Source organism: Drosophila nasuta, chromosome X (genome assembly GCF_023558535.2).
Source record: "Drosophila nasuta strain 15112-1781.00 chromosome X, ASM2355853v1, whole genome shotgun sequence".
Taxonomy (NCBI): Eukaryota; Metazoa; Arthropoda; class Insecta; order Diptera; family Drosophilidae; genus Drosophila; species Drosophila nasuta.
The window spans coordinates 13,354,823-13,378,174 of record NC_083459.1 but is presented as its reverse complement, the minus strand read 5'-3'; the positions used below and the strand labels follow the sequence as shown (position 1 = coordinate 13,378,174).

The following is a 23,352-nucleotide window of genomic DNA, read 5'->3' as shown; positions in this document are numbered from 1 at the left end:
TGTTTTGTTTTATCTTTTTATCTTAAAGTTAGGTACAAAAAAATATTAAAAATAATAATAAATATACTCTATATAAACCATCTCTGCATCATTGAAATTTGTTTTGTTTGTGTTTTTTTTTTGTTTGATTTTTTAAACGTGTAGGTAAAATTGCATACAGTACAGACGCATCAAATAAAATAGAGTGTATATACATCCAGATACTATCATTATCATTATCAATATTATTATTATTAGTATTATCATATATATATGTATATATATAATGTATTCTAAGTTTTTTTCCCTTTTTTTTGTTTTTAATTTGTGTTTGGTTTAGTTAATATTATTCTCGACTTTTTTCTTGTTTTTTTCTTTTTCTTTTTTGTTTTTGTTTCGTTTTAATTCGCAGCATCTTCAGCATTGCTCTTTAAGTTTCCTTTCTTTTGTTTTTGTGTACTTGTGTCTTGTTGTGTACTCTAAAGAAAAACCATAATTTTAACGTTTTACGTTTAATATTTCTAGTTCTTGCTATTTCCGTATGCTGTGTGTTGGTGTGTGTGTGTGACCTAACCGATTGCACTAAATATTGATAAATATGATTTAAAATAATAGTGATAATCAATATGGTGTAATTATCATAATCAAAATCGTTTCAGTTGCTGTATGAGCTTTGTTCAAATCCTTCCTAAACTTATCAAGTGCCACATTATGTTCTATACGTATATATATATATGTATGTATATATAGTTCTATATATGAAAACTCGTGAAAATAATCCTTTCCTGCATGACGTAAATATATGTAAGTAAAGTGATGATAACACAATCAGAGGATCAGTTTGTAAAAAAACAATAAAATAAACTACACAAAAGTTGAAATTGAAATGAACTAAAGCGATATAGTATGTATGTATGTATGTGTAGTAGTATAATAGTTAGTTGATAGCCGAACCTAAGCATAATTCTATACATAAGAAAATTATTTATAAAGTTGTAACACACAATATTCTTGTTGACTTCGTTCTCTGTCTAAATCGAAGAAGCAACATTCAATGCGAAAATGCGCCGTGAATCAAAAGTAATGCGGCGATTTCGACGCTGACGCTGATGATGATGACGACGACGATGGTTGCTGCTGTTGATGTTGCTGTTGTTGTTGCTCCGTTGTTGGCTGGCCATTGCAACGAAAGTGAACGTTGCTACTGCTGCTGCTGCTTTGTTTGTTGTTGTTGTCATTGCCGGCGCCGGCAATGTTGTTGTTGCACTAAAGCCGCTCCACAAACTTGGTCAGCTGATCTGAGGCATCGGGCAGGACGCCGCCAGCATTGCCGACAACATTGCCAACAGCATTAACGCCAACACCGACGCCAACTCCAACTCCGACACCGACTCCCACACCGACACCGCCAACGCCCACATCCTGGGGCACACCCGGCAGCGGTGACTGATGGTGCATCCCATGACCGTGCATCGGATCGTGTGGCGCTTGCGGCGCCGGCGATTGGCTGCTCATCACATGGTGAGGCGACGGCTGGGCACGTGGCGATGCCGAGGGACCGCGAGGCGATGGCGCCGATCGTGGCGATGGCGTCGGTTGCGGTGATCGGATCGGTGGCGATGAGCGCGCCTGCTGCGATTGCATCAATTGCTGTTGCAGCGTATGCGGCGTCGGTGGACCCATCACCGATGCGGTGTTGCCACCGCCAATGCCACCGCCGCCTCCTGGTGTCGTATTCGGCATGCCGCCACCGCCGCCTGCCACAACCTGCATGATTTGTTGCTGCTGCTGTTGCAGTGGCTGCTGTTGTTGTTGTTGCTGTTGCATGCCCGGCTGCATCACGCCCATCTGTTGCTGGGATCCCTGCTTGACGCCCCCGCCGCCGCCGCCCTGTTGCTGCTGCTGCAGCATATTCGGCACCGTCGCATTCGCTAACGAGTATTGCTCAGAGCCGGGACCCGCAACGCCGCCACCCCCGCTGCCACCAACATTGGCCCCAGACACTGGGACACCAGCAACAGGTCCGGCATTGCCCGGATTAAAGTTGCCAGCTGCCCCGCCGCCCGGAAATTGTTGTTGGCCAGCGCCACCGATGTGTGGACCGCGTTGGCGTTGAGGATATGGTGGTGGGTATTGATTCAATGGCATGTAGCGCATCTTGTTCCAGTTTTGGTTAGCACCCTGTGTGTGTGAAAGAGAGACGAGAGATGAGAGATTGAGATCGCATCAGAAAGAAGGAGACAAATACAATGTACTTTTGGTAGATTTCTCACTGTGAACAAATTATTCTTTTCTTGATTCAGGAAGGGATTGATTGATTGAGGAAGGGCATTCCACTTAAATCTTCTTCTTTTGACTGTAACAAACACTGCATAATTGATATTAAGAGAGATCGATCGTATCAGAAAGAAAGAGACAAATATATATGCATATATATATGCATTCTTGATACAATTCTCTCAACTGTGAACAAATCATTCTTTTCTTGATTGATTGAGGAAGAGTATTCACTTCAATCTTCTTCTTTTGGCTGTTGAAAACACTGGATAATTGATATTAAGAGAGATCGATCGTATCAGAAAGAGACAAATATATATATGAATATTTCTCACAACTGTAAACAAATTATTATTTTCTTGATTGATTGAGGAAGGGTACTCCACTTAAATCTTCTTCTTTTGGCTGTAACAAATACTGCATAATGGATATTAAGAGAGATCGATCGTGTCAGAAAGAAAGAGACACAACAACAAATTCTTCTTTTCTTGATTGAGGTAGGGAATAAAGCAATCTTCTTCTTTTGGCTGTAACAAACACTGGATGTAACATTAATAGGCATTAACTTTTATCATATTTTCTAAATTTCATCAAATACAATTGCAAATTTTAAATAAAATAATCGATCGATCGTATCAAAAAGAAAGAGACAAACAAACTTCTTGTGGTACATTTCTCACAACTGTTAACAAAATTCTTCTTTTCTTGATTGAGGTAGGGAATAAAGCAAGCTTCAATCTTCTTCTTTTGGCTGTAACAAACACTGCATAATTGATATTAAGAGAGATCGTTATACGATCGATCAGAAAGACAGGGACAAAGACACTTCTTTTGGTACATTTCTGAAAACAACAAATTCTTCTTTTCTTGATTGAGGTAGGGAATAAAGCAATCTTTTTCTTCTGGCTGTAACAAATACTATATAATTGATATTAAGAGAGATTGATCGTATTAGAAGGGAGACAAATATATATATGCACTTCTGGTACATTTCTCACAACAACAACAACAAATTCTTCGTTTCTTGACATAATACAAAGGAGCAATCTTGTTTTGGCTGTAACAAACACTGGATACAATATTAATGAGCATTCACTTTTATAATTTGTTTCAATTTAATCAAACACTAACTTTGAGAGAAGTACTTTTAAAAGCAATATGGTTTCGAACTCTATTTATTAACATAAATTTTTTATTTGAAACTGTCCCTAACTGGCATCAATGAATGCGAATTATTATTGTGGGGGGTCAAAAACAGTTTAAACATAACACAATAGAAACAACGAAAGAAACATAAACTCGTTAAAATTTTGTTTTGTTTTGGATTTTGTCATCTTGGCTAAACTACTCAGAAAACAAGAAATACAATCAATCCTCTAAAAAGATTGCCGTCTCCGCCTTCGCATCCGCATCCGCATCTGTTCATTGTGGGGTTCATTGAAAGTGCTTTCGATTTGAACTTACCATGTTGCCTTGCGTTGTTACACCGGGCGGCAGATTTGGAATCATCATCGCTGCATTCTGCATGTTCGCCATGCGTTGATGCGGTGGCCCCTGCTGTTGCTGTTGTGTCGCTTGCATCAGGTTCACCTGCTGCTGCTGTTGCTGTTGGCCGGGTCCCATTTGCTGTCCGGGACCGACGGGACCTCCAGGACCAGGACCCTGTTGCTGCTGTTGGTTCATCATGTGCTGCATTTGCTGCTGTTGCATAACTTGCTGCTGCTGTTGTTGTTGCTGCTGTTGTTGTTGTTGCTGCTGTTGTTGCTGCTGCTGCTGTTGCGCCGTCTGGGGTCCATTGCCGGACTGAATCGATCCGCCGCCAGCTCCGCCTGCAGCAGCATTGATTTGACTTTGCTGCCGCTGCTTAATGATGGCCGCCATTATCTGTGGATTCTGCTTGAGAATGCTGAGTATGTGCTGGTTGCTCTCGTTGGTCGGATTGTTCTTGATCTTCTGCATGATCTGGGCCAGCGTCTGTGTGTTCAGCGGCGGTCCATTCACCATATTCGGTCCGCCACCCGAGCCACCGGCACCGACCGGACCACCTTGAGCGCCCGGCGGTCGAACACCGCCACCGCCGCCAGCTGCCGCGCCCATGGGCGCACCCATGCCGATGCCATGCGGTGCACCACCGCCACCGCCGCCGCCGCCCATGCCAACGCCAGCGCCCAGAACAGGCATTTGACCGGCACCAACGCCGCCGACGCCAACGCCGACACCGAGGCCAACGCCAACACCCATCTGATTGGGCGGCATGCCCATCATCTGTTGTTGTTGTTGTTGCTGCTGCTGTTGCTGAAGGTTCTGTTGCATCAGTTGTTGGTTCGACTGTCGCATGCCGCCCGGCTGCTGGTTGGGCGCATTGTTCGCATACCGCTGCTGTCCGGCACCGCCAACATTAACGCCGCCGCCCCACTGCTCCATGGGCAGCAGATTGTTGGCGTTGAGCACATTGTTGCAGTTGGCCCCACCGGAGAGTGGGCCACCAGCTCCTGGTCCGCCCACGCCGACATTGCCGGCCAGCTGATTGACGCCCACATTGCCGACCATGCCGCCCATCGGGCCCTGGTTGGGCCCGACACCGACGCCGCCGACTCCGACACCGACACCGACGCCCATCGATCGTTGCATCACTGGCGGCGCCATTGGGACGCCTTTGCCAAAGCTGTGCGGCACCTGCTGCCGTGCCGCCTCCTCCTGCACCTGTTTGACCACCTGCAGCACATTCGGCGACGGCGAGTGACCGCTGCCCGGCTTCATCCCAATGCCCGGCTGATGCGGTGGATGCGGCGATGCCATGCCGCCCATCCCACCCGCAGCCGAGACCGGTGACGGCACCGGTACTGTCGATGGACTCATATCGCCGGCACTCGCTGGCATTATGGCCGCCTGGCCAGGTATCACCTGTTGGGTAACCACCGGGCCACCGGCTCCCGACATCCCAACCACTGGCACTCCGACTCCGACCCCGACGCCGCCGACTCCGACGCCACCGGCTGTTACCACGGGCCCGCTCACAGCTGGCCCAGGCAGTGCCGCTGGCGCAGCAGTTCTGGACATGAGGGCCACGCGTCTGCGCAGCAATTGTTGCTGTTGTAATCTGGGGGAGGGAGGAAAGAATGAATTTGAGGTGAGGTGGGTTAAGTACAGCGTTAAATAAAGTGCAGTCGAGTGAGATCGACGAGTTGAGTTTGGTCTACCCGCTACCTATTTCCAATGAAACCATATTCGAAAAATATACCGAATTTATATACGGAAAAAATACTGAAATATACCAAATGTATTATGTTTGGTATATAGGTATGCGTTTAGTATTCCATTTTCAATACACATGCCAAAAAATATACTGAATTTGTGTACCGAAAAAATACTGAAATGTGCCGAAAATATACTTGACATATCAGTATAGTACTACATTCAAAATATGTACTGAATATATACCGAATTAATATGCCAAAAATACTGAAATATACCAAAGGTTGTGTTTGGTATATCGGTATGTGTAGTATTCCATTTTCAATATACATGCTTAAAATATACTGAATTTGTGTACCGAAAAAATACTGAACTATACCGAAAATTACTGAAATGTGCCGGAAATATACTTGACATATCGGTATAGTACTACATACATAATATATATACCGAATTTATATACAAAAAATACTGAAATATACCAAAGGATACGTTTTGGTATATGGGTTTGGTACTACATTCAAAATATACCTACTCGAAAGATACCGAACTTACATATCGATAAAATACTAAAATATGAAGGCTATTGTATATCGGTCTAGAATTATATTTAAAATATACCATAGGGTACAAAATATACCAGCTCGTCAGTCCCATTACAGTAGGTTTTTTTTTTGCCATACAAAAGTATTTCTTAAAAAACTTCTAAAAATTGTATAGGATTCCCAATTTAATTTTCAGGAATTATAAATTCTGTAGTTATTATATTGCATATACCAAAAATGTTGCTACACAATTACGCTTACTAATCTGAACAAATCTTGATTTAGGTGCAAACAAGTGTCGAAAAACATTATAGTTTTTATTTCTTATAGTCTCAAAGCTTCAATATATTTTATACGGTCAGACAGACAGACGAACAAGGCTATATCGCCCCGGGTGTTTATGCTGATCAAGAATATAGATACTTTAAGGAATTGGAGATGACTTTTTCGGCCTTCAATCCTATGAGTAGCGGGTATAATGCGAGAGAATAACTCTCGTAATCGTAACTCTTTAACTATAAATTGTTAGCTCTCAGTACTTACTTTTGTTGGAGTTGCTGCTGCTTCAGCTTGTGCTTGATATTCGGACAGAAGGGTACTGGACACTTTTGCTCCTGGCAATGCTTGGCATGATAGCAGCAGAGAGCGATGAGTTGCTTGCAGATGGGGCAACCGCCATTTGTCTTTCGCTTGCAGTTCTTCGTGTGCTGGACGACGCGCTTCATCTTCTGGCACGAAGGCAGACGGCAGTTGGCATCGCGACACTGGCACGCATGGACCAATGATTGAATGCAACGCTGGATGGATTGTTTTCTAGCCTCCTGTGGATTGGCTTGCTTGAGATCGGCCGGTGCTGAGCCATCATCCAGATCGAAGCCAAGTTTCTCCATCTTGTGCGGATGGCCAACCTTCTCCTTGCACACGGTGCACAAATCGAAATCCTAAAGAAAAAAAGAGAGTATGAAAAGAGTGAGTGATGAAGAATGGTGTTTTCGAAAAGGAGAATAAAACTTACATCACAGACTGTGCAGTGATAACGCGTTTCGACAGCCGTCTTGCAGTTGTTGCACGTGTACACAAACTTGTCTTGGCCTTGATTGTGCAGCTCGTACAACATGGACAGCGTGGAGAATTGGGCACGTCGCAGCGATGAGAACTCGTAGTGCTTGTCGCGCGCCAGTGTGAGGAACGCATCACGACCATCCATCAGATCACAGGTTAACAGCGGATCGGGATCTTGTATAGGCTGTGCATGGAAGGGGAAAGTTATGTACATGATTCAATTTGCAACAGGTTTAATGAACTTACCGCAAGACTTGCAGCCGACTGTGCCGAGTGCAAGCGTATGACAAAGAACACTTCCTTGTGCTTCTCCATCGTTGCATAGATCTTGGCAGACAAATCATTGCCCGATTGATGCTCATTGGATTTTTTTGCTATTCTTACGCTGAGCTGCCTTCGATTTGTTTGACTTCTTCGCCTTTTTCTGCCCCTTCTTCTTACCATCGCCACTCACCTCGTTATCCTCAATGGAAAAGAGCTATAATAATACAACAGAAGATTCGAATGGTATATCCAATAAAAAGAAATCATCGAATTAAATGTACTTACATTGGCAGCAGCAGCTGCTTCGGCGGCTTCAGCTTGTTTGCGTTTCTCCTCCTCCTCTTGGTCGAGTTCTTTGATGCTCTCCTCGAGCACATTGGGCCAAAAATCGCCCTCGAAATAAGGCAATTCGGCTGCGGAGCCAAGCTTATCCTCCATGGCCTGCTTCAGTATGTCCTTGTAGTCCTGAATGATACGCTCAATCATGCCCTTGTCGAGCATCTTCTTGTACCATTCCTGTAAGCGCTTCGGCTTTGGTATTTTCTGATCAGTCGGATGGCAGTGAAATATGTAATCGTCGCCCTCAGACGGCGGACACGCCCAAATGTGGGCCATCGTATAGCCCAGCTGCTTCACATAGTCCATGTAGCCGAGCAATATCTCATGATAGACAGCGGTACGATATTGTCGGGGTCGAAAGAAGTGCACCGAATCGAGATAGGCAATGTAGACACGTCGCGTATTCGGCGCCGGACACTCCGATCCGTATTCCTGCACGTGCATGCCAAAGAAGCAGACATCGACGCCATCGACCTCCTCGAAGGCGAATAAAGCTTTAGCCCGATACGGAAACTCTTGCATCATTTCGCCGCCCTCAACGAAGCGACGTCGCATGCCCGGCTTCACCTCGACGCATTTGTCCGACGATGAGACGACACGAATGTGCACTTCCCCGGCGCCGGCTTCCTTTTTCTTGAGGAAATTGTTGACACGCGTCTCGATGTAGACGCCTAGTTTGGTGGTCGGCAAACGCTTGGCATTGAATTTGTTCTCCTTTCGCTTGGAGTTCTTCTTCTTGAGGCAATTATCACACACAAATCCGCCGGGCCAAATCGAATCCAGCCAGAGCACACAGATCTGATGCTGTTTGCGTCCGCACTCCTGGCAATCGACAAATGGCTCCAGCTCCAGATGATCGTTCTTCATCTCCTTGAATTGGTCCTTCTTGATTTGCCTGTGTTTGAATGAAAACGTGAACATAACAATAATAATAATAGTTTGTGGATGTTGAATTCGTTTTTCATTTGTTCAACTTACGTTTGAGACTGCAGCGGATCATCGCCCAGGGTCACAGTGTCTCCCTGTATGTCATTAAAGCACTTCTGGCAGAACGTGTATCTATTTGATGCAACACCGTATTCCTTTAGACTGTTTGTTGTGTGATTTTCATGGGCAACAACAAGTTACGATTGCGATTGCGATGAGGCGATGACGATGACGATGAGATTTATTTTTGGGGGGAGGCGATGACAATAGAACGAACAATTAACGATAAGCACAACACACGATTTACAAAATAATAAAAATTCAATTCAAAATATAAGCAGCAATAAACAAATGAATCAAAAAATAATAATCTCTGCTTGCTGTCTCATATGTATTCATCATCACACAATATAATTATGATTTGTGTTCGATTTCAAAATAACATACGCGACCAATGTATAAAATTACATTCTATTATACATCCAAAAGCTCCGATATTATTGTTTTCCGATATATTTTGTTAGTCATTATTATTAATAATAAATACATAAATAAATAAATGGCTTTGGCGAGGGAAAACTAAAATATTCTCAAAAAAAAAAAGTTCCTTAATTCTGTGCTGTTTTATACCCAGTCTGTAAACCATATTTAGAAGTCAGAGATAATTCACACTACAAAGTAATAAACTATACTTCTTAAACGAGATTTATACACATCATTAAAAATGCATTTTGAACCCAAATGTAAGCTATGCTTTTCTTTGTTGTACTTTCGATGTAGAGTTATTCATTTATGTAGGCAAGCAAGCAAGAAAAAGAAATCATAAAAAATAAAAATAGTTGACACTTGACATCAATTTAAATTATAAAACAACTGACAATAGCATTTACACATATATGTATGTATGTATATATCCTTAAGGACGAACCCGAAAAACATTCACATTAGTGTGCATCCTAATTATATTCCTAATGGTAATCGCAATATTAATCAAACATCGAACAAACAGAAAAAAGCAAAAGGAACTAGGACAAATGGCGACTGTAGCACGAGTTGATTTGAGAAACATTTTTGGAAGTTTACTTAAGCGCCAAAAGCGAGTTCAGTGTTATAGAGTATATATATAGTATACATTATTATATATGTATACGGTATATACAGTATATAGTAGTATATATCTATGGTATATACGGTATATAGCAGTATATATCTATAGTAGCTATACTACTATGTATTTATAGTATATAAAGCACTTAGTAGTATAAATGTATCATAGTACATACTGTATAACCCATATATTAATACTATTATATACCGTATATACTACACTCATATACTACTTTACACTGTATACTACTATCTATACTATAAATACTGTATATACCGTATACATAGTTGTATATATCTATAGCATATTCAGTATATAGTAGTATACTACTATCTATACAATAAATACTGTATTTAGTAGTATAAATATATTGTATATATAGTAAAAATACATAGTATATGCAGTATGTTTAGTATATAGTAGTATCAATACATAGTATATACAGTATATTTAGTATATAGCAGTATATATCTGTAGTATATGCAGTATATAGTGGTATATATCTATAGCACATATAGTATATTCAGTATATAGTAGTATAAATATATAGTATATTCAGATTGTATTCAGTATATAGTAGTATACAATTTGGGTACACTTAAAAAAAGGATGTATTGCATGAAGAGTAGTACATATGTTGACGAAAGTCGCAACAACTCACCTATTTTGATAGCTGTAATACTTGGCGTCGCGTGGAATCGTGCACAGTTGTTTGCCGTAGCAGCACAACACTTGGGGATTGAATGTGTACTTGCGTCCACAGCAGTATCCCAGCGCCTGCATAACGGGATCGATCTCAGCCTCAAACACCTCCGATAGCTAAAGGTAAAAGTAAAGAAAATGAATGAAATAATTCAATTCGAGATCAGTATATATTTAATGACGGTAATGGATGATAATGAAACCAACCTTGGTGCAGTAGCGATAGACTCGCGATGTTTTGCGATTGTATAGCCAGGCATTGTCGAACATTAGCCACACATCGTCGACGTATTCCCAGGGATCACTGTACTTGCCAGTGAGTATGTTGTTTCGTATGGTGCCCAGATCCATGGGCTTCTTCACAATATCAACGTAATCGGGTATGCCCAACGCTTGTGGATCGACTGGGTAACGAAATGGCCCTGACTCCGGCTCCTGGCGATACAGTTTGTCCAGCGTTGGCAACAGCGCTGAGCGCAACTCCTCTGGATTGAATTCTGCAAATGATTAGAACACTTTTTTGTATTATCATATCGATTAAAGATTGAAGAACAACTTACGGCATTTCTTCTTCTTGTCACCGGCATTGGGCGCAAGTGGCTCGGGCACAAGTGGCTTCGTCTCCGATTTGATCTTGATGTCCGTCGCACTGCCCGCAGCATTCACATAGATGGCACCATTCATATCATCCTTGCCACTGCCATCGACAATTGGAGCACCATCGGGCCCATGGGCGACACCGCTGCCGCCACGTCCGGCGCCCGATTCATCGACATCCATCGGTTCGGTCTTGATCTTGACATCACCATCCTCGCCGTCCTCGGACTTGATGTCCATCTTAAGCATGTTGGTGCCATCGTTATTCACATTCTTGCCCTTGCCACCGGTGGAGCAATCCATTTGCGAGCTATCGCCGTTGCCGCCACAACTGTCGTCCATGAACTCCTTCTTGATCTCATCCTCCTGCTTGATCGAGTCCAGTTTACCCTTCGACGACATCCCACCGCCGCCATTGCTGCCATTCGTATTATCATTGCCCGCACCGGGCGATGGCGATGGCGTATCGTTGTCATTGTCACGCGCTGCGGCCTCCAGTGCCGCCATCTGTGATGACAAACTGCTTGAGGTGCTCATCATCATGCGACTGGGCGGAGGTGCTGCTGCTGCTGCTGTGGCTGCTGTCGTTGCCGTAGTTGTTGTTGTCGTGCTGCTGCTGCTGCTGTTCTCGCTGTTGCTGTTGTTGCTACCGCTGCCGCTGCCACTGCTGCGTGCCATCAACAACAACGTGCTGCTGGCGGATGGCGTTGAGTTGCTGTTGCCGTTGCCATTGCCATTGCCGCCGCCGCTGCCATTGCCACTGGATGCAATCGATGTGGATGTGGGTGTTGCTACCGAAGATGAGGCACAGCTGAGCGGCGTTGTCACTGCCGTTGTGGTCATTGTTGTGATTGCCGCCGCTGCCGTGCTGCTGCTGTTGCTGCTGCTGCTAGTCGTACTGCTGCTGCTGCTACTACTGTTGCTGTTGCTAGCCGATGTTGCCGCCGCCGCCGTCGCCGCTGCTCCAGCACCTGACTGTGCTGCACCAGACGCTGTCGGTGTGCTGCTGCTGCTAGCCACAGCTGGCGGCACTGGAGAGCCGGCAATGTAAGGCGGTGTCGTGGCGCGATTGCTCAGCGGATGCATCAGGCTGCTGCTAACCGATGGCGGATTGTTGTTCGAAGGCGTGCCGATTGGTCCATTCGACATGAAACTGGGCGATGGACTTGGCGCTGCAACAACGCCTCCGCCACCGCTGACAGCACCTCCTCCTCCAGCTGCACCGCCGCCAGCATTCAATGCATCCAAACTGGTTGGTGTCGGCGGCATATTGTTGAGCACATTCACGGCCGATTGTTGCTGTGTCTTCTGTTGCATTGGTGAGCTAAACGCATTCGTTTGTTGTTGCTGCTGCTGCTGCTGTTGCTGTTGATTGGGAACTGACGATGCATTGCTGTTGAAGGGCGACTGAGGCATCAACATTGCTGCTGCCGCATTCTGTTGCTGTTGATGCAGCAATCGTTGCTTCATTATCTCGCTCAGTTGCTGCTGACTCTGCGCTCCGCTGCCCCCGTTCGCATTGATGAACTGTTGCTGCTGACTGGGCACCGGACTTGTCAGCACACCGCCGGCCGCCGTTTGCATGTTCTGCTGCGCATTGAATGGCGACAACACCGGATTAGCAACCATGTTGCCACCGGGACTGGGTCCGGGCGGGCCAACGAGCATGCCGCTCTGTTGGCCAGGCTGTGGCTGCTGTTGCTGCTGTTGCGGGAACTGCATGCGTTGCTGCTGTTGCTGCTGTATCGCCAGCATGTTGCCGCCGGGCGAATGGCTGCGCATGCTTGCGGTCACAGCAACCATATTGGATTGCTGATTCGAACAGTTGCCCATGCCCGGTGCCTGTGGACGCAACTGTTGCTGCTGTTGTTGTTGTTGCTGCTGCTGCTGTTGCTGTAGCATGCCAGTTGGTCCAATCGGGCTGATAATGGGACGAACGCCGCTGCCTTGAAGTGCCTGCTGCTGCTGGAGTGGATTGTTGGGCAGTGAGGTGGCATTGACAACATTCACATTGCCACTGGGTCCGTTGGGTCCACTGCCTCCCCCTCCACCGCCGCCCTGTTGCATCTGCAACATCTGCTGTTGATGCTGCTCCTTGCGCTTGAGACGTTTCTCCTCGAGCTCCTTTTGGATTTTATAGATCTTCTCGGCCAACAGGTGATAGTACTCGGATCGTGACTTGGCCATCTCGTACATATCCTTCTCGACCTTCTCGGCGTACGAGACGAGATTGTGCATCCGCTTGTCCTGCATCGTTGTCGGATCCGAGGTGGGGAAGATGGCCTGCACCAGTTTGTGGACCAAATGATTGCGCAGATCTGCCGTCACCGATTCTCGCCAGTCTTTCTCATTGTCCCCAGCCGGACCACCCGCTCCCGCTCCACCAGCTGTGCTCCCTCCTCCGCCACCGCCTCCGCTTCCAGCGCTGCCGCCGCCGCCCGTCACACTCGAGACGGACGTGGCACCCGTTGTATCGGCCGGCATCAGCACACTGCCAGCTGGGCCGCCGGCATTGTTGCCACCCGCTCCACCACCGCCGCCGCCGCCACCGGGTGGTGCTCCACCACCTGAGACGGCATTGCCATGGGCTGCGGCTGCTTGCGCTTGCGCCTGCAGCAACTTAATCTTAGCCAGCTGATCGGCTTGACCAACCAGTTGTTGTTGTTGCTGTTGCTGCTGTTGTTGTTTGTCATTGTTGCCGCCGCCAACGAAATTGGCATTGGAATTGAAGCCACCAACATTGACCGACAGTGGCGCTGGAATGTTACCCAATTGTTGTTGCTGTTGCTGCTGTTGTTGTTGCTGTTGCGCATTCGCTTGCTGTTCAACCATGTTGGGAATGGCGCGTCTGCGTCCACCGGGCGCAACTGTGTTGCATCCCTGCAGCATCATCTGTTGTCCAGCCTGTTGAGTGGCCTGTTGCTGCTGCTGTTGCTGTTGCAGACTGTTCACTTCGTTCGCCACCGGCAACACATTCTGCTGTCCGGCTGGCATTGGTCCGCCGGGTCCGCCGCCGCCAAACACACGCACCGCTGGTCCGCCGCCTGGCATTCGGATGCCAGCTGGCACTCCAAGCATTCCAGCCGGCACCGTGGGACCAACGCCCTCAAAGCGACGCAGTTCCTGTTGCTGCAGCTGTTGTTGCTGCTGCTGCTGATGTTGCTGCTGCTGCTGTTGACCCAATTGCTGTGCCATATCCGCATTGCTCTTGGCCACATTTCCTGCACCACCAGCAGCGGACTGTTGCTGCTGTTGTTGTTGCTGTTGCTGTGGCAACACAATTGCTGTGTTCTGTGCACCGCCAGCGTTCTGTGGCACAGGTTTGCCATCGACGACACCAACGCCGCCAACACCGGACGGATTTTGCTGCACCTGTTGCTGCTGTTGTCCTTGTTGTTGCTGCTGCTGCTGCTGTTGCTGCTGCTGCTGCTGGAGCGGCGTCGAGCCAGCCGCTCCGGTTGGGGTGCCACCACTCGCATTCTGGAACAGCGAATGATTCTGGCGGAACGGTAGACAGATGATGCAATCGGTGCGTGTGCACGATTTATAATGCAACAGTATTTGACGCGATGAGGTGCAGTGTTGCATGCTGCAGTCCTTGCTCTGTTTGCATGTGGCCATGTGAGCGAGGACAGCTTTCATTGCCTTGCAATAGTTGACGCTGCAGACCTCGCGATTCGGATTGAGGTTCTCGCGTCGGTTGCACTTGTGGGCGTGCAGCAGCAACATCAGCTGCTGCTGTATCTGCTTCTTGCGCTCATCGGACATGCTTGGCGCCGAGGCAGCACCCCCGCCGCCTCCACCGCCCAATGCGTTTGGTACTCCTCCCGGTGGAACGCCCTGTTGCTGAGATGTGCCCGGCTGTTGCTGGCCTTGTTGCTGCTGCTGTTGTTGTTGCTGCTGTTGTTGTTGCTGTTGCTGTTGCTGGGGATGACCCAAGAGCTGAGGCTGCGGTGCACGTGGTCCTAATCCACCGGGCTGTTGCTGTTGGGGATTCATTTGTGCATTCGCTGCCGCCAACTGTTGCTGTTGCAGGCCACCAGGTGCTCCAGTTGGCGTTCCATCGGCACCCATGCTGGACATGGGCACCACGGTGCCAATGGGTCGATTGCCCTGCGGTGGCATGCTCGCACTCATGTTGGGCGCCACAACGGCGCCGCCTCCGCCACGTTGGGCCATCTGCTGGGTCAACAGCTGTTGCTGCTGTTGTGCATTGTTGCCGCCGGGCGCTCCGTAGTTGCCAACTCCGAAAGGCATGTTATTTAGTTGGCCTTTAACAAAACGTTATTGAAATAGAACACACAGTGAGTACAAATTGACAGTGGAAACGCCATTGGTTGTATTTCAGTATTTTGTGGTAGTAATATACTAATAGTTTAACATAATATATATTTATTCTTTAGTATCATTTCGTTTATCATTGTAATTTTGAAATGTACTCATTATTTGACAAACTAAAACTCTTTCATTTTGGGATCTCATTTTTTATTTCGTTTATTTTTCGATTTGACATTCGATACTAGCAAATTTAGTATTTTGTGGCATTAATATACCAATTGAGCTCTAAACAATTGGTATATTGAATATACTCTTCGGTAGCATCTTGTTTATCATTGTGATTTCTAAATTTACTAATTCTTTGACTGCCAAAATTAGTAAAATAAAATCTAAACTCTCAATTCTTTTGCTTGTTTTTCAATTTGACATTTGAAACTTGGAAATTTGGTATTTTATGGCATTAATACACCAAATGTACTCTGGATTATTATTCTCATTTTCAAATTACACATTTTTTGACATGCACAATTTGTAGAGTCTCTCGATACGAGGGAATTTCGTGTTTTGTGGTTGTGATAGACCAACTTATTATCGGTGCTCCTCTCAATTGATTTAGTATTTTGTGGTAGTAATATACCAACTTATTATTTGACTTTAAATACAATAGGAGAATAGAACATCATAGCTATTTTGACTGACAAAATCAATGGGCAAAGTGTTTGTTTTATATAGATCTTTAGATTTTTCATACATATAGTAAATGTGACAGAAGAAGAACAGAAGAAAAGATACGCACCTAGCTGCATATTTGGACTTTGCATGCGGGGACCACCGCTGGCGCCAACAACACCGCCGGGTCCGTTGCCGCCTGGACCGTTGCCACCGGCACCGGCGCCCATTAAATGGGGACCACGCAGCATATGCTGTTGTCCGACCATGCGACCCATCATCGGACCGTTCTGCATATGCATTCCCTGTTGATTAGGCACTGAACCGGTGACGGAACCGACACCGACACCCACACCCACCGCACCGGGCACGGCGTTCATCATGGATGCCGCGTTTGGTTGCTTCAATGTGTTGACCATGCCACCGGCACCACTCAAGCCGCCCATGCCGCCGCTGTTCGTGAGCACCATGTTGCCAAGATTACCTTGTGAGATGGTGTTCATGCCTGTACAAAACAGATTGCAACCGAGAGAGAGAAAGAGGGAAATGTTGTAAAGTTTGTTGAGAAACGAATGAAATATGAACTTGAGGTTCAGTTCCAGAAGGAAGACTTACCCGGTATGGCATTCATGCCATTGTTACCATTATTCGAGATGGACATTGGCATCGAGTTGACCATGCCCATTTGTGTTGGCACCTGAATGCCGGCCGTGTTCGGCGATTGCAGATTGGGCGATTTGCTGCCCAATTGATTCATGCTGGGCACAACCATGCCACCGCCACCGCCGCCGGCTCCCTTGTTGCCCTGCTGCTGTTGTTGCTGTTGTTGCTGCTGCTGCAGCAGATGCTGCAAGTGCTGATGGTGTTGCATTTGACGCAGTTGATTGCCAGCTGGGCCACCGCCACCGCCGTTGCCGCCACTGCCGTCATCACCACCGCCATTGCCGCTGCCGGCACCATTCATTTGCGGTGGCACCACAACGCCACCACCTCCTGGGCCACCCGGTCCCGGGCCGGGTCCCTGGGCAGGTGTTTTATTTGGTCCGCCAGCGCCGCCGGCGTTGGCTGCTGTCGTTGTGACAACGCCGCCAACTCCGCCACCGCCGGTGTTTAGCTGATCTGGCCAGCCGCTGTTGGAGGAAACCAGCTCATCGGGTAGATTTTCTTCCAAAAAGAATAGATCCGCTAAACGAAAAGGTAAAAGAAAAGAAAAGGTGAGTACAATTTGGTATATTTTGTCTAGTACTTCGATATTAATAATAAGTTTTCGATTGCATAGTTTCTCATGTTAATCGGTTTCGATATTTATAAGAATAAGTCCTCGATTAATAAGAATTAGTTATCGGTTGTACACCTCACTCATCAAAGTGACTCTACATTTGACATATTAGTCAATAATGCTAATTGGATATCTTCTATATATATTCTTTGTGCTGACTAAATCACTCTGTCACAGTTTTAATTTTGACACAACATAGTTCAGGAGGACATCAAAATTCCGGAATCAAAATATTTAGCATTTGAGTGTAAGTGGAGACACAAACCGTAGCATGGACTTCGAAGAAGACACGAACCATATATATCCATAAAGGATAAAGGATTACTTACTTGTATCCATTTTGACCCGCTTCTGAGGTGGTTCGTCCAAGTGATCGGCCATCATATATAGATTTTGTTGCTTGCCTTGGCAGCAAAACGCGTCTTAGAGAATATATATAAAGTTTTTCTGTTCTTGTTGTTGTTGGAGTGGTTGCTGTTGTTGTTGCCTGCGATGATAGCGATTGCTTGTTTTCTTTTTGTTTGTTGATTTGTTTTTTGCAAGACCGTAAAAAAAATGTGACAGAAAACAAAACTCGGATCGACGACGACAAATTCTTGAGTTGTGAGTTGAGTTTGACGAGGAGTATGAACAATAAATATGTTTCTTGATTGACAGTTTTCGCACGGATATCGTAGCTCCTTTGTACATATGTCCATGCATACATACATACATATATATGGGGATATATATATATACATACATATACATATATATACACACACATATGTTGTACATATACATATATATATAATACATACACTTATATATACATATACATACTCATATGCATATATATATAAAATCGCTCTATATATACGTTATCCTTAAGTGCTGCAGCTTCAAATGTTCTTGATCCACACTGGCTTGTTAAATTGTTCTACTAATGTTGTTTTTGTTGTTGCGGGAGTTGTTGACAAACGTAACTCCTTTGTTATTGTTACTCCTTTTGCTTTTGTTGCTTTTGCTGCTGCTGCTGCCGTCTGCCGCTGCGACGAAGTCGACGACGTCAGCGTCGTCAGCGTTATCGTCACCGCGACGTCCGCGAGCGCTCCAGCTGAGCACGTCCTCGCTGATTCCTCCTCCTCCGTTGGTTCGCCGTTGAGATCGTTGTTGTTGTTGCTGTTCCTGTTGCTGTGGCTGCTTCCACTTCTGCTGGCGTCCCATGCACTTTCCAACAGTTCCACTTCCAGTTCCCGCCTTGGATATTTCTGCTGCTGCTGCTGCTCTTCTTCTTCCTGCTGTTCGTTAATGTTGTTGCTGCTGCTGCTGTTCTTGTTGTTGTTTTTGTTGTTGTAGTGATTGTTGTTGTTTGTCTTACAGCAGCATGCGGACGAGTGCATTTTGTGTTTAAAATCTACAAAATCCACCAAATTGGCCGAATTTTGTTAAATCGGCCTTGGCTAGGAATTTTTGTAAATTTCTTGTTGTTCCTGTTGTTGTTGTTGCTCTGTTCTCAGTGCAATTGAATGGACATCCGAAAAGAAGAAGAAGACACTGCCGCTGATTTTGTAGCTCTTGTTTCCCTAGCAACAAATGCGCGCAAATTTGAAATTGTTGCATTTGCTGCTGTCGTCGCAGTTCTTGTTGTTGTTGATTTGTTATTGCCGCAACATTTTTGAATTATTTTGCATTTTTGTCCACTTTCAATTTCTGTTCATATTCGTTTTGGTTTACAGTTAGTTCTTGTTGTTGCTCTTCTTCTTCCTCTTCTTCTTGCTGTTATTCTTGTAAAGCGCATTCACATGTTGAAAATGTCTTTTATTTTTGTTGATGTTGCTGCTCGGTTGCTGTTGTTGTTGCTGCTTCTGTCGTCTTGTTTACATTCGCTTTGTATTGAACATCGCACATAACTGTAAAAACATAACACAACAACAAAACAAAAAAAAAAATTAGAACAACACAACACAACGCATCACATTCGAATTCGAATTCGCAGCATCGCGCGATTTATAATTTTGCACGCACATAACTTTTTAACTCAACATCAAATTGAAATTGAAATACAAATATATATTTTTCAACAACAACATATTGCAAAATGCGTTTCATTATTTTTTGGTTTTGATTTTTATTTTTCGTATTTTATCCGCATGCGGTGCGGTGCGGCTGTTGTTTCACTGCCTCAGCCGCTCTGCTGCTGTCTTAGCCGCCTGCTGACCGCGACCAACCGACCGACTGAATACAACTCGCTGCTATTTTCTCACTACATGTCTGTGTGTGAGTGTGTGCATGTGTGTGTGTGTGTGTTGCTCTCGTAGTATTCGCCAACTCGCTGAACGCGCGAGCTGAGCTCTGCTGTGCTGTGTGTGCTTCGTATATTCGTATTCGCCTCGCATTCGTCTACGTGTTTCACTCTCTATGTGTCATGATTTTATATGCATGTGTGTGTGTGTGTGTGTGCACTTTTACTTGGCCAACACGCACGCAACACAAAATGTGCCAGAGCAGCGTGCGCCAAGTGCGCCACTTTTTAAATCGCGCGCAATTTTTTGTAAACAATGCCCCAAATTATTGGGGAAAAATAAATACTTGATTTATGCTTTGCATTCATTTCATTATCATCTGTCATTTACAGAAAAAATCAAAAGAAAAAAAAATGTCTATAAAAAATTTCTATTTATTTTTTTGCTTCCGCATCTGAAAAGGCGGCTCCATCACATCACACGCATATGTTGGAACAGTGGCGGTTGTTTTCAAGAGACGAGTGCGAGTGACGAGTAAACACACAGCAAAGAGCAGAGCATAGCACAGCACAGCACACAGCACAGTAAAGCACACACACACACATGCACATACACTAGCAGACGACGTGCAGCTGAAGCTTTTCGAAAGCTTTTTCGCTTATAAGCGAAACGTCGCTGCCGCCGCTACGAATGCTTGCTTGTGCTTGTCGGCTGGCGAGTACATCGCAATACATACACACTATCACTCACTCACTCACACACACACACACGCATACGCAGACAAAAAAAAAAAAAGCACACTTCGATACAATAGGCGCGCGCCCAGTGCACATGTACATATATAGCAACGCACACACACACACATATTCGTAAACGTTTATTCTCCGTCTCGCTTGAGACGCGCCGTCCGCGCACACACACACACACACACACGTAGCAGCAAAATGTAGCGAGACAATAATGTCAGCGAGTATACAGTGAGTAGAGAGACAGAGAGAGAGAGAGAGAGAGCGCACATAATAAACGTCGGTTTACTTTGGTATTGGTATTTTCACACTGGTGTGCGCATACACACAGCACAGGCAACTGACAACGAGTGCGAGCAGCATTGAAAAAAGAAAGAAAAACAGACGGCAGAAAATATATTCCTTTTTTTTTTGTGGCGCTGCTCGTCCGTTTTCTTCATCGTCGTATCAAAGTTTTCTATTGCAGAAATTTTTTGTGTTGAACGCGTATTTAATATTTTTGACAGCGCTACAAAAATTTGTAAATTTTTTGCACAAAATACGAAATTCGACAAAATTGTGTAGAAAATTATAAAAAAAATTCGTACAATTTCCGCACTTGTTTTGTTTAATAAAAAAAAATTATTTTACAGCGCACTCAATTTTGTATTATTTGTTGTATTTTTATAAAATTTCGCATTTTTACCATATATTTTTCACATTTTTTTGTTATTTTAGATAATTTATAAAAAATTTTTTGCAACACTAAAACAAAAATTTTCAGTCCGCTTGTGTTGCAGCAGAAAGTCAACTGATTTCGCGAACGAGTAGCAACAGAACTAGAAAGAAAGACTGAAGCTGAAACGACCGCGACTCTGTGTTGTGTATTAGTGCCAGACGACGACAACGACAACGGCAACAACAGCGCGACCAGTAACGCCAGCCAGCCAGCCAGTGGCGACAGTGACGAGTAAGGGTACTCGACAGAGAGAATGAGAGCACACGCTCTCGCGCTCAGCGCTCAGATTCGCTCTCATTGAGAGACACGAAAAAGAGTGTCATGCTAAGCAATGGCTAACTGCAAAATTGGCTGATGAAATAGCTTACTACACACTGCTGACTTGGGAACTAGCACTACGCTATACACATTTGGCATACTTTGTATGGTGTTTGTGGCATATATTTTCTACTTATTCATATTTGCCTGGGAAAATACAAAAATGTATAAACTTTGTCAAATACAAACATATTTACACGTATGTTTAATTAAAATCGAATTTTGTACATTAAAAAAAAAATTTAAAGAAAAATTATATTTATTAATTTTTTGTAGTTATTATAAAATTCAAGAGATAGTAAAATAGAAAATAAAAGAATAGACAACAGAAAATCGCTTTGGAAAAATTGAAACATGCTTAAACATTAAATAAGCCATATTAAATTGCCGGTTGGTTGGAATTAACACATTTATGTGTATATCAAAACAGAGCGCAGTCACAAATTCCCACTAGGTATCGAAATTGGACATTTTAGGCGGCATGCGCCGTGAGTGTGTGTGCGTGAGTTTTGTATGTGTGCGTATGCCTGAGTGTAGGAGAGAATCGCAAGATAACAAAATAACGAGTGTATACATTGTGGTGTAGAGTGTGGCCAATGTGCATGTTTTTAGTCGTGGCGGCCACACTAAACGCTATGTGGTTTCATGAAAACCAAAATTCAGCGGAGTTTCTACCAGGATGTGGAACTATCGTTGTCCTTGTCTAGCAGCCGGCACTTGCAACTTAAATAACCGACGAAATAAATAAATATGCAATTGTCAATTTTTATCAATGATTTTTGTTTAGCCAGTTAAATGTAATTTTATTTAATTTTTTGTTAAAGCTGTTGCGCGCTTTTGTTTGTTACACACTTTTGTACACACACACACATACACAATATTAACGAGCACATACAACTCACACATATGCACATGAACATTAAATTAATCGAGAGCACAGATAAAAAAGAGATGGCCGAATAACAACTATACACAATTCTGGCTAAATTGAAGGAGTGCGAGTGGGACAAATATAATGTAGCACTCTTTAACGAGACGCACCAACGAGTATCTTTCGCTGCTGGTTAGCCAGCCGCAGTAGCATGAAATTAATTTGCTTGTGAAAAAGCCAATGTGACGATTGACAAGCAAAATGTTTTACACCTTTATTATAATCCTCAAATTTATTGTTAACTTTTTGTGGTTTATTCTTTAGTTAAAAATTAATTTTTTTCTGTTTTTTTTTTGTTTTATTATTGTATTGTTAGCCGGCAAATTAAACTATGTATATATTATTGAATCGACTCCAAAACCATGGATGTATGCGTATGAATGTATGAATGTGTGTATGTATGGATGTATGTGTGTACCTACACATCAATATACAACATGCGTAGAAATGAGCATCAGTTTTTGACTCCCTCTTAATTGCGCCAATTATTGTAACTTGTTGTCATCTTGTTGGCAATACAGACAGATAATGCACAAACATAAAAATATACAAGCTAAAATCCAGTTGAAATACATTTTACATAAAAGTGCATCCACATCTGGTTAAAAGTGTCGCCTTGCTTTATTATTATTTTTACTTGGAAGCACTGCACAATATCTAGTCATAAAATGCCGTTTAAATAAATGTGGCAAATGTGAAACTGAGGAAGTAACAAAAGTAAATTAATATTTAGTTATTGTAGTATTATGTGCGAATATGACTATTTGAAAATTATATTATTCGTATTTAAAAAGAGTCGGCAAACAAACAGCTCACTTTATGCCCATTGTTTGATTAACAACAACCAGCACAATGGAAACAACAAAAAATTAAAATTTAATATTGAAATTATGCATTATTCATAAATAATGTTATAATAGTTGTTTTTGTTTATTCCTCTATTACAGTCATGCAAAATTGCTCATTTTCTATGATAATCCAATGAGCTAAATTGTTATCGAGTTGCGATATCGATATTGCTAATGCATCGATAGTTTTCACAGTGTTAAAACATCGTTGTACTTTTTTGTATGCATTAAATAATATAAAAAAATTCAGAATTATTGTCTGTATAATAGAATTCTTTTAAGAGAATTCGGTCTTTAATCATTTTCTTTTTTTAATTTTAATCTATATTTACAAACATAATTTTT

The 23,352-nt window shown here is 44.0% G+C and overlaps 1 protein-coding gene across 1 annotated transcript; it reads right to left on the bottom strand.

Moving 5' to 3' along the window:
• Positions 1-830: 830 nt before the first annotated feature.
• LOC132796997 (CREB-binding protein) lies at positions 831-21,067 on the bottom strand. Its single transcript, XM_060808396.1, is given in 15 exon segments — positions 831-2,160; positions 3,721-5,356; positions 6,540-6,937; positions 7,012-7,242; positions 7,305-7,430; positions 7,432-7,536; positions 7,608-8,556; positions 8,640-8,750; positions 10,358-10,515; positions 10,606-10,895; positions 10,959-15,266; positions 16,070-16,447; positions 16,558-17,127; positions 17,551-19,113; positions 20,878-21,067. Coding segments are annotated over 14 exon segments (10,230 nt in total). The 5' UTR covers positions 17,606-19,113; positions 20,878-21,067; the 3' UTR covers positions 831-1,245.
• Positions 21,068-23,352: the final 2,285 nt, after the last annotated feature.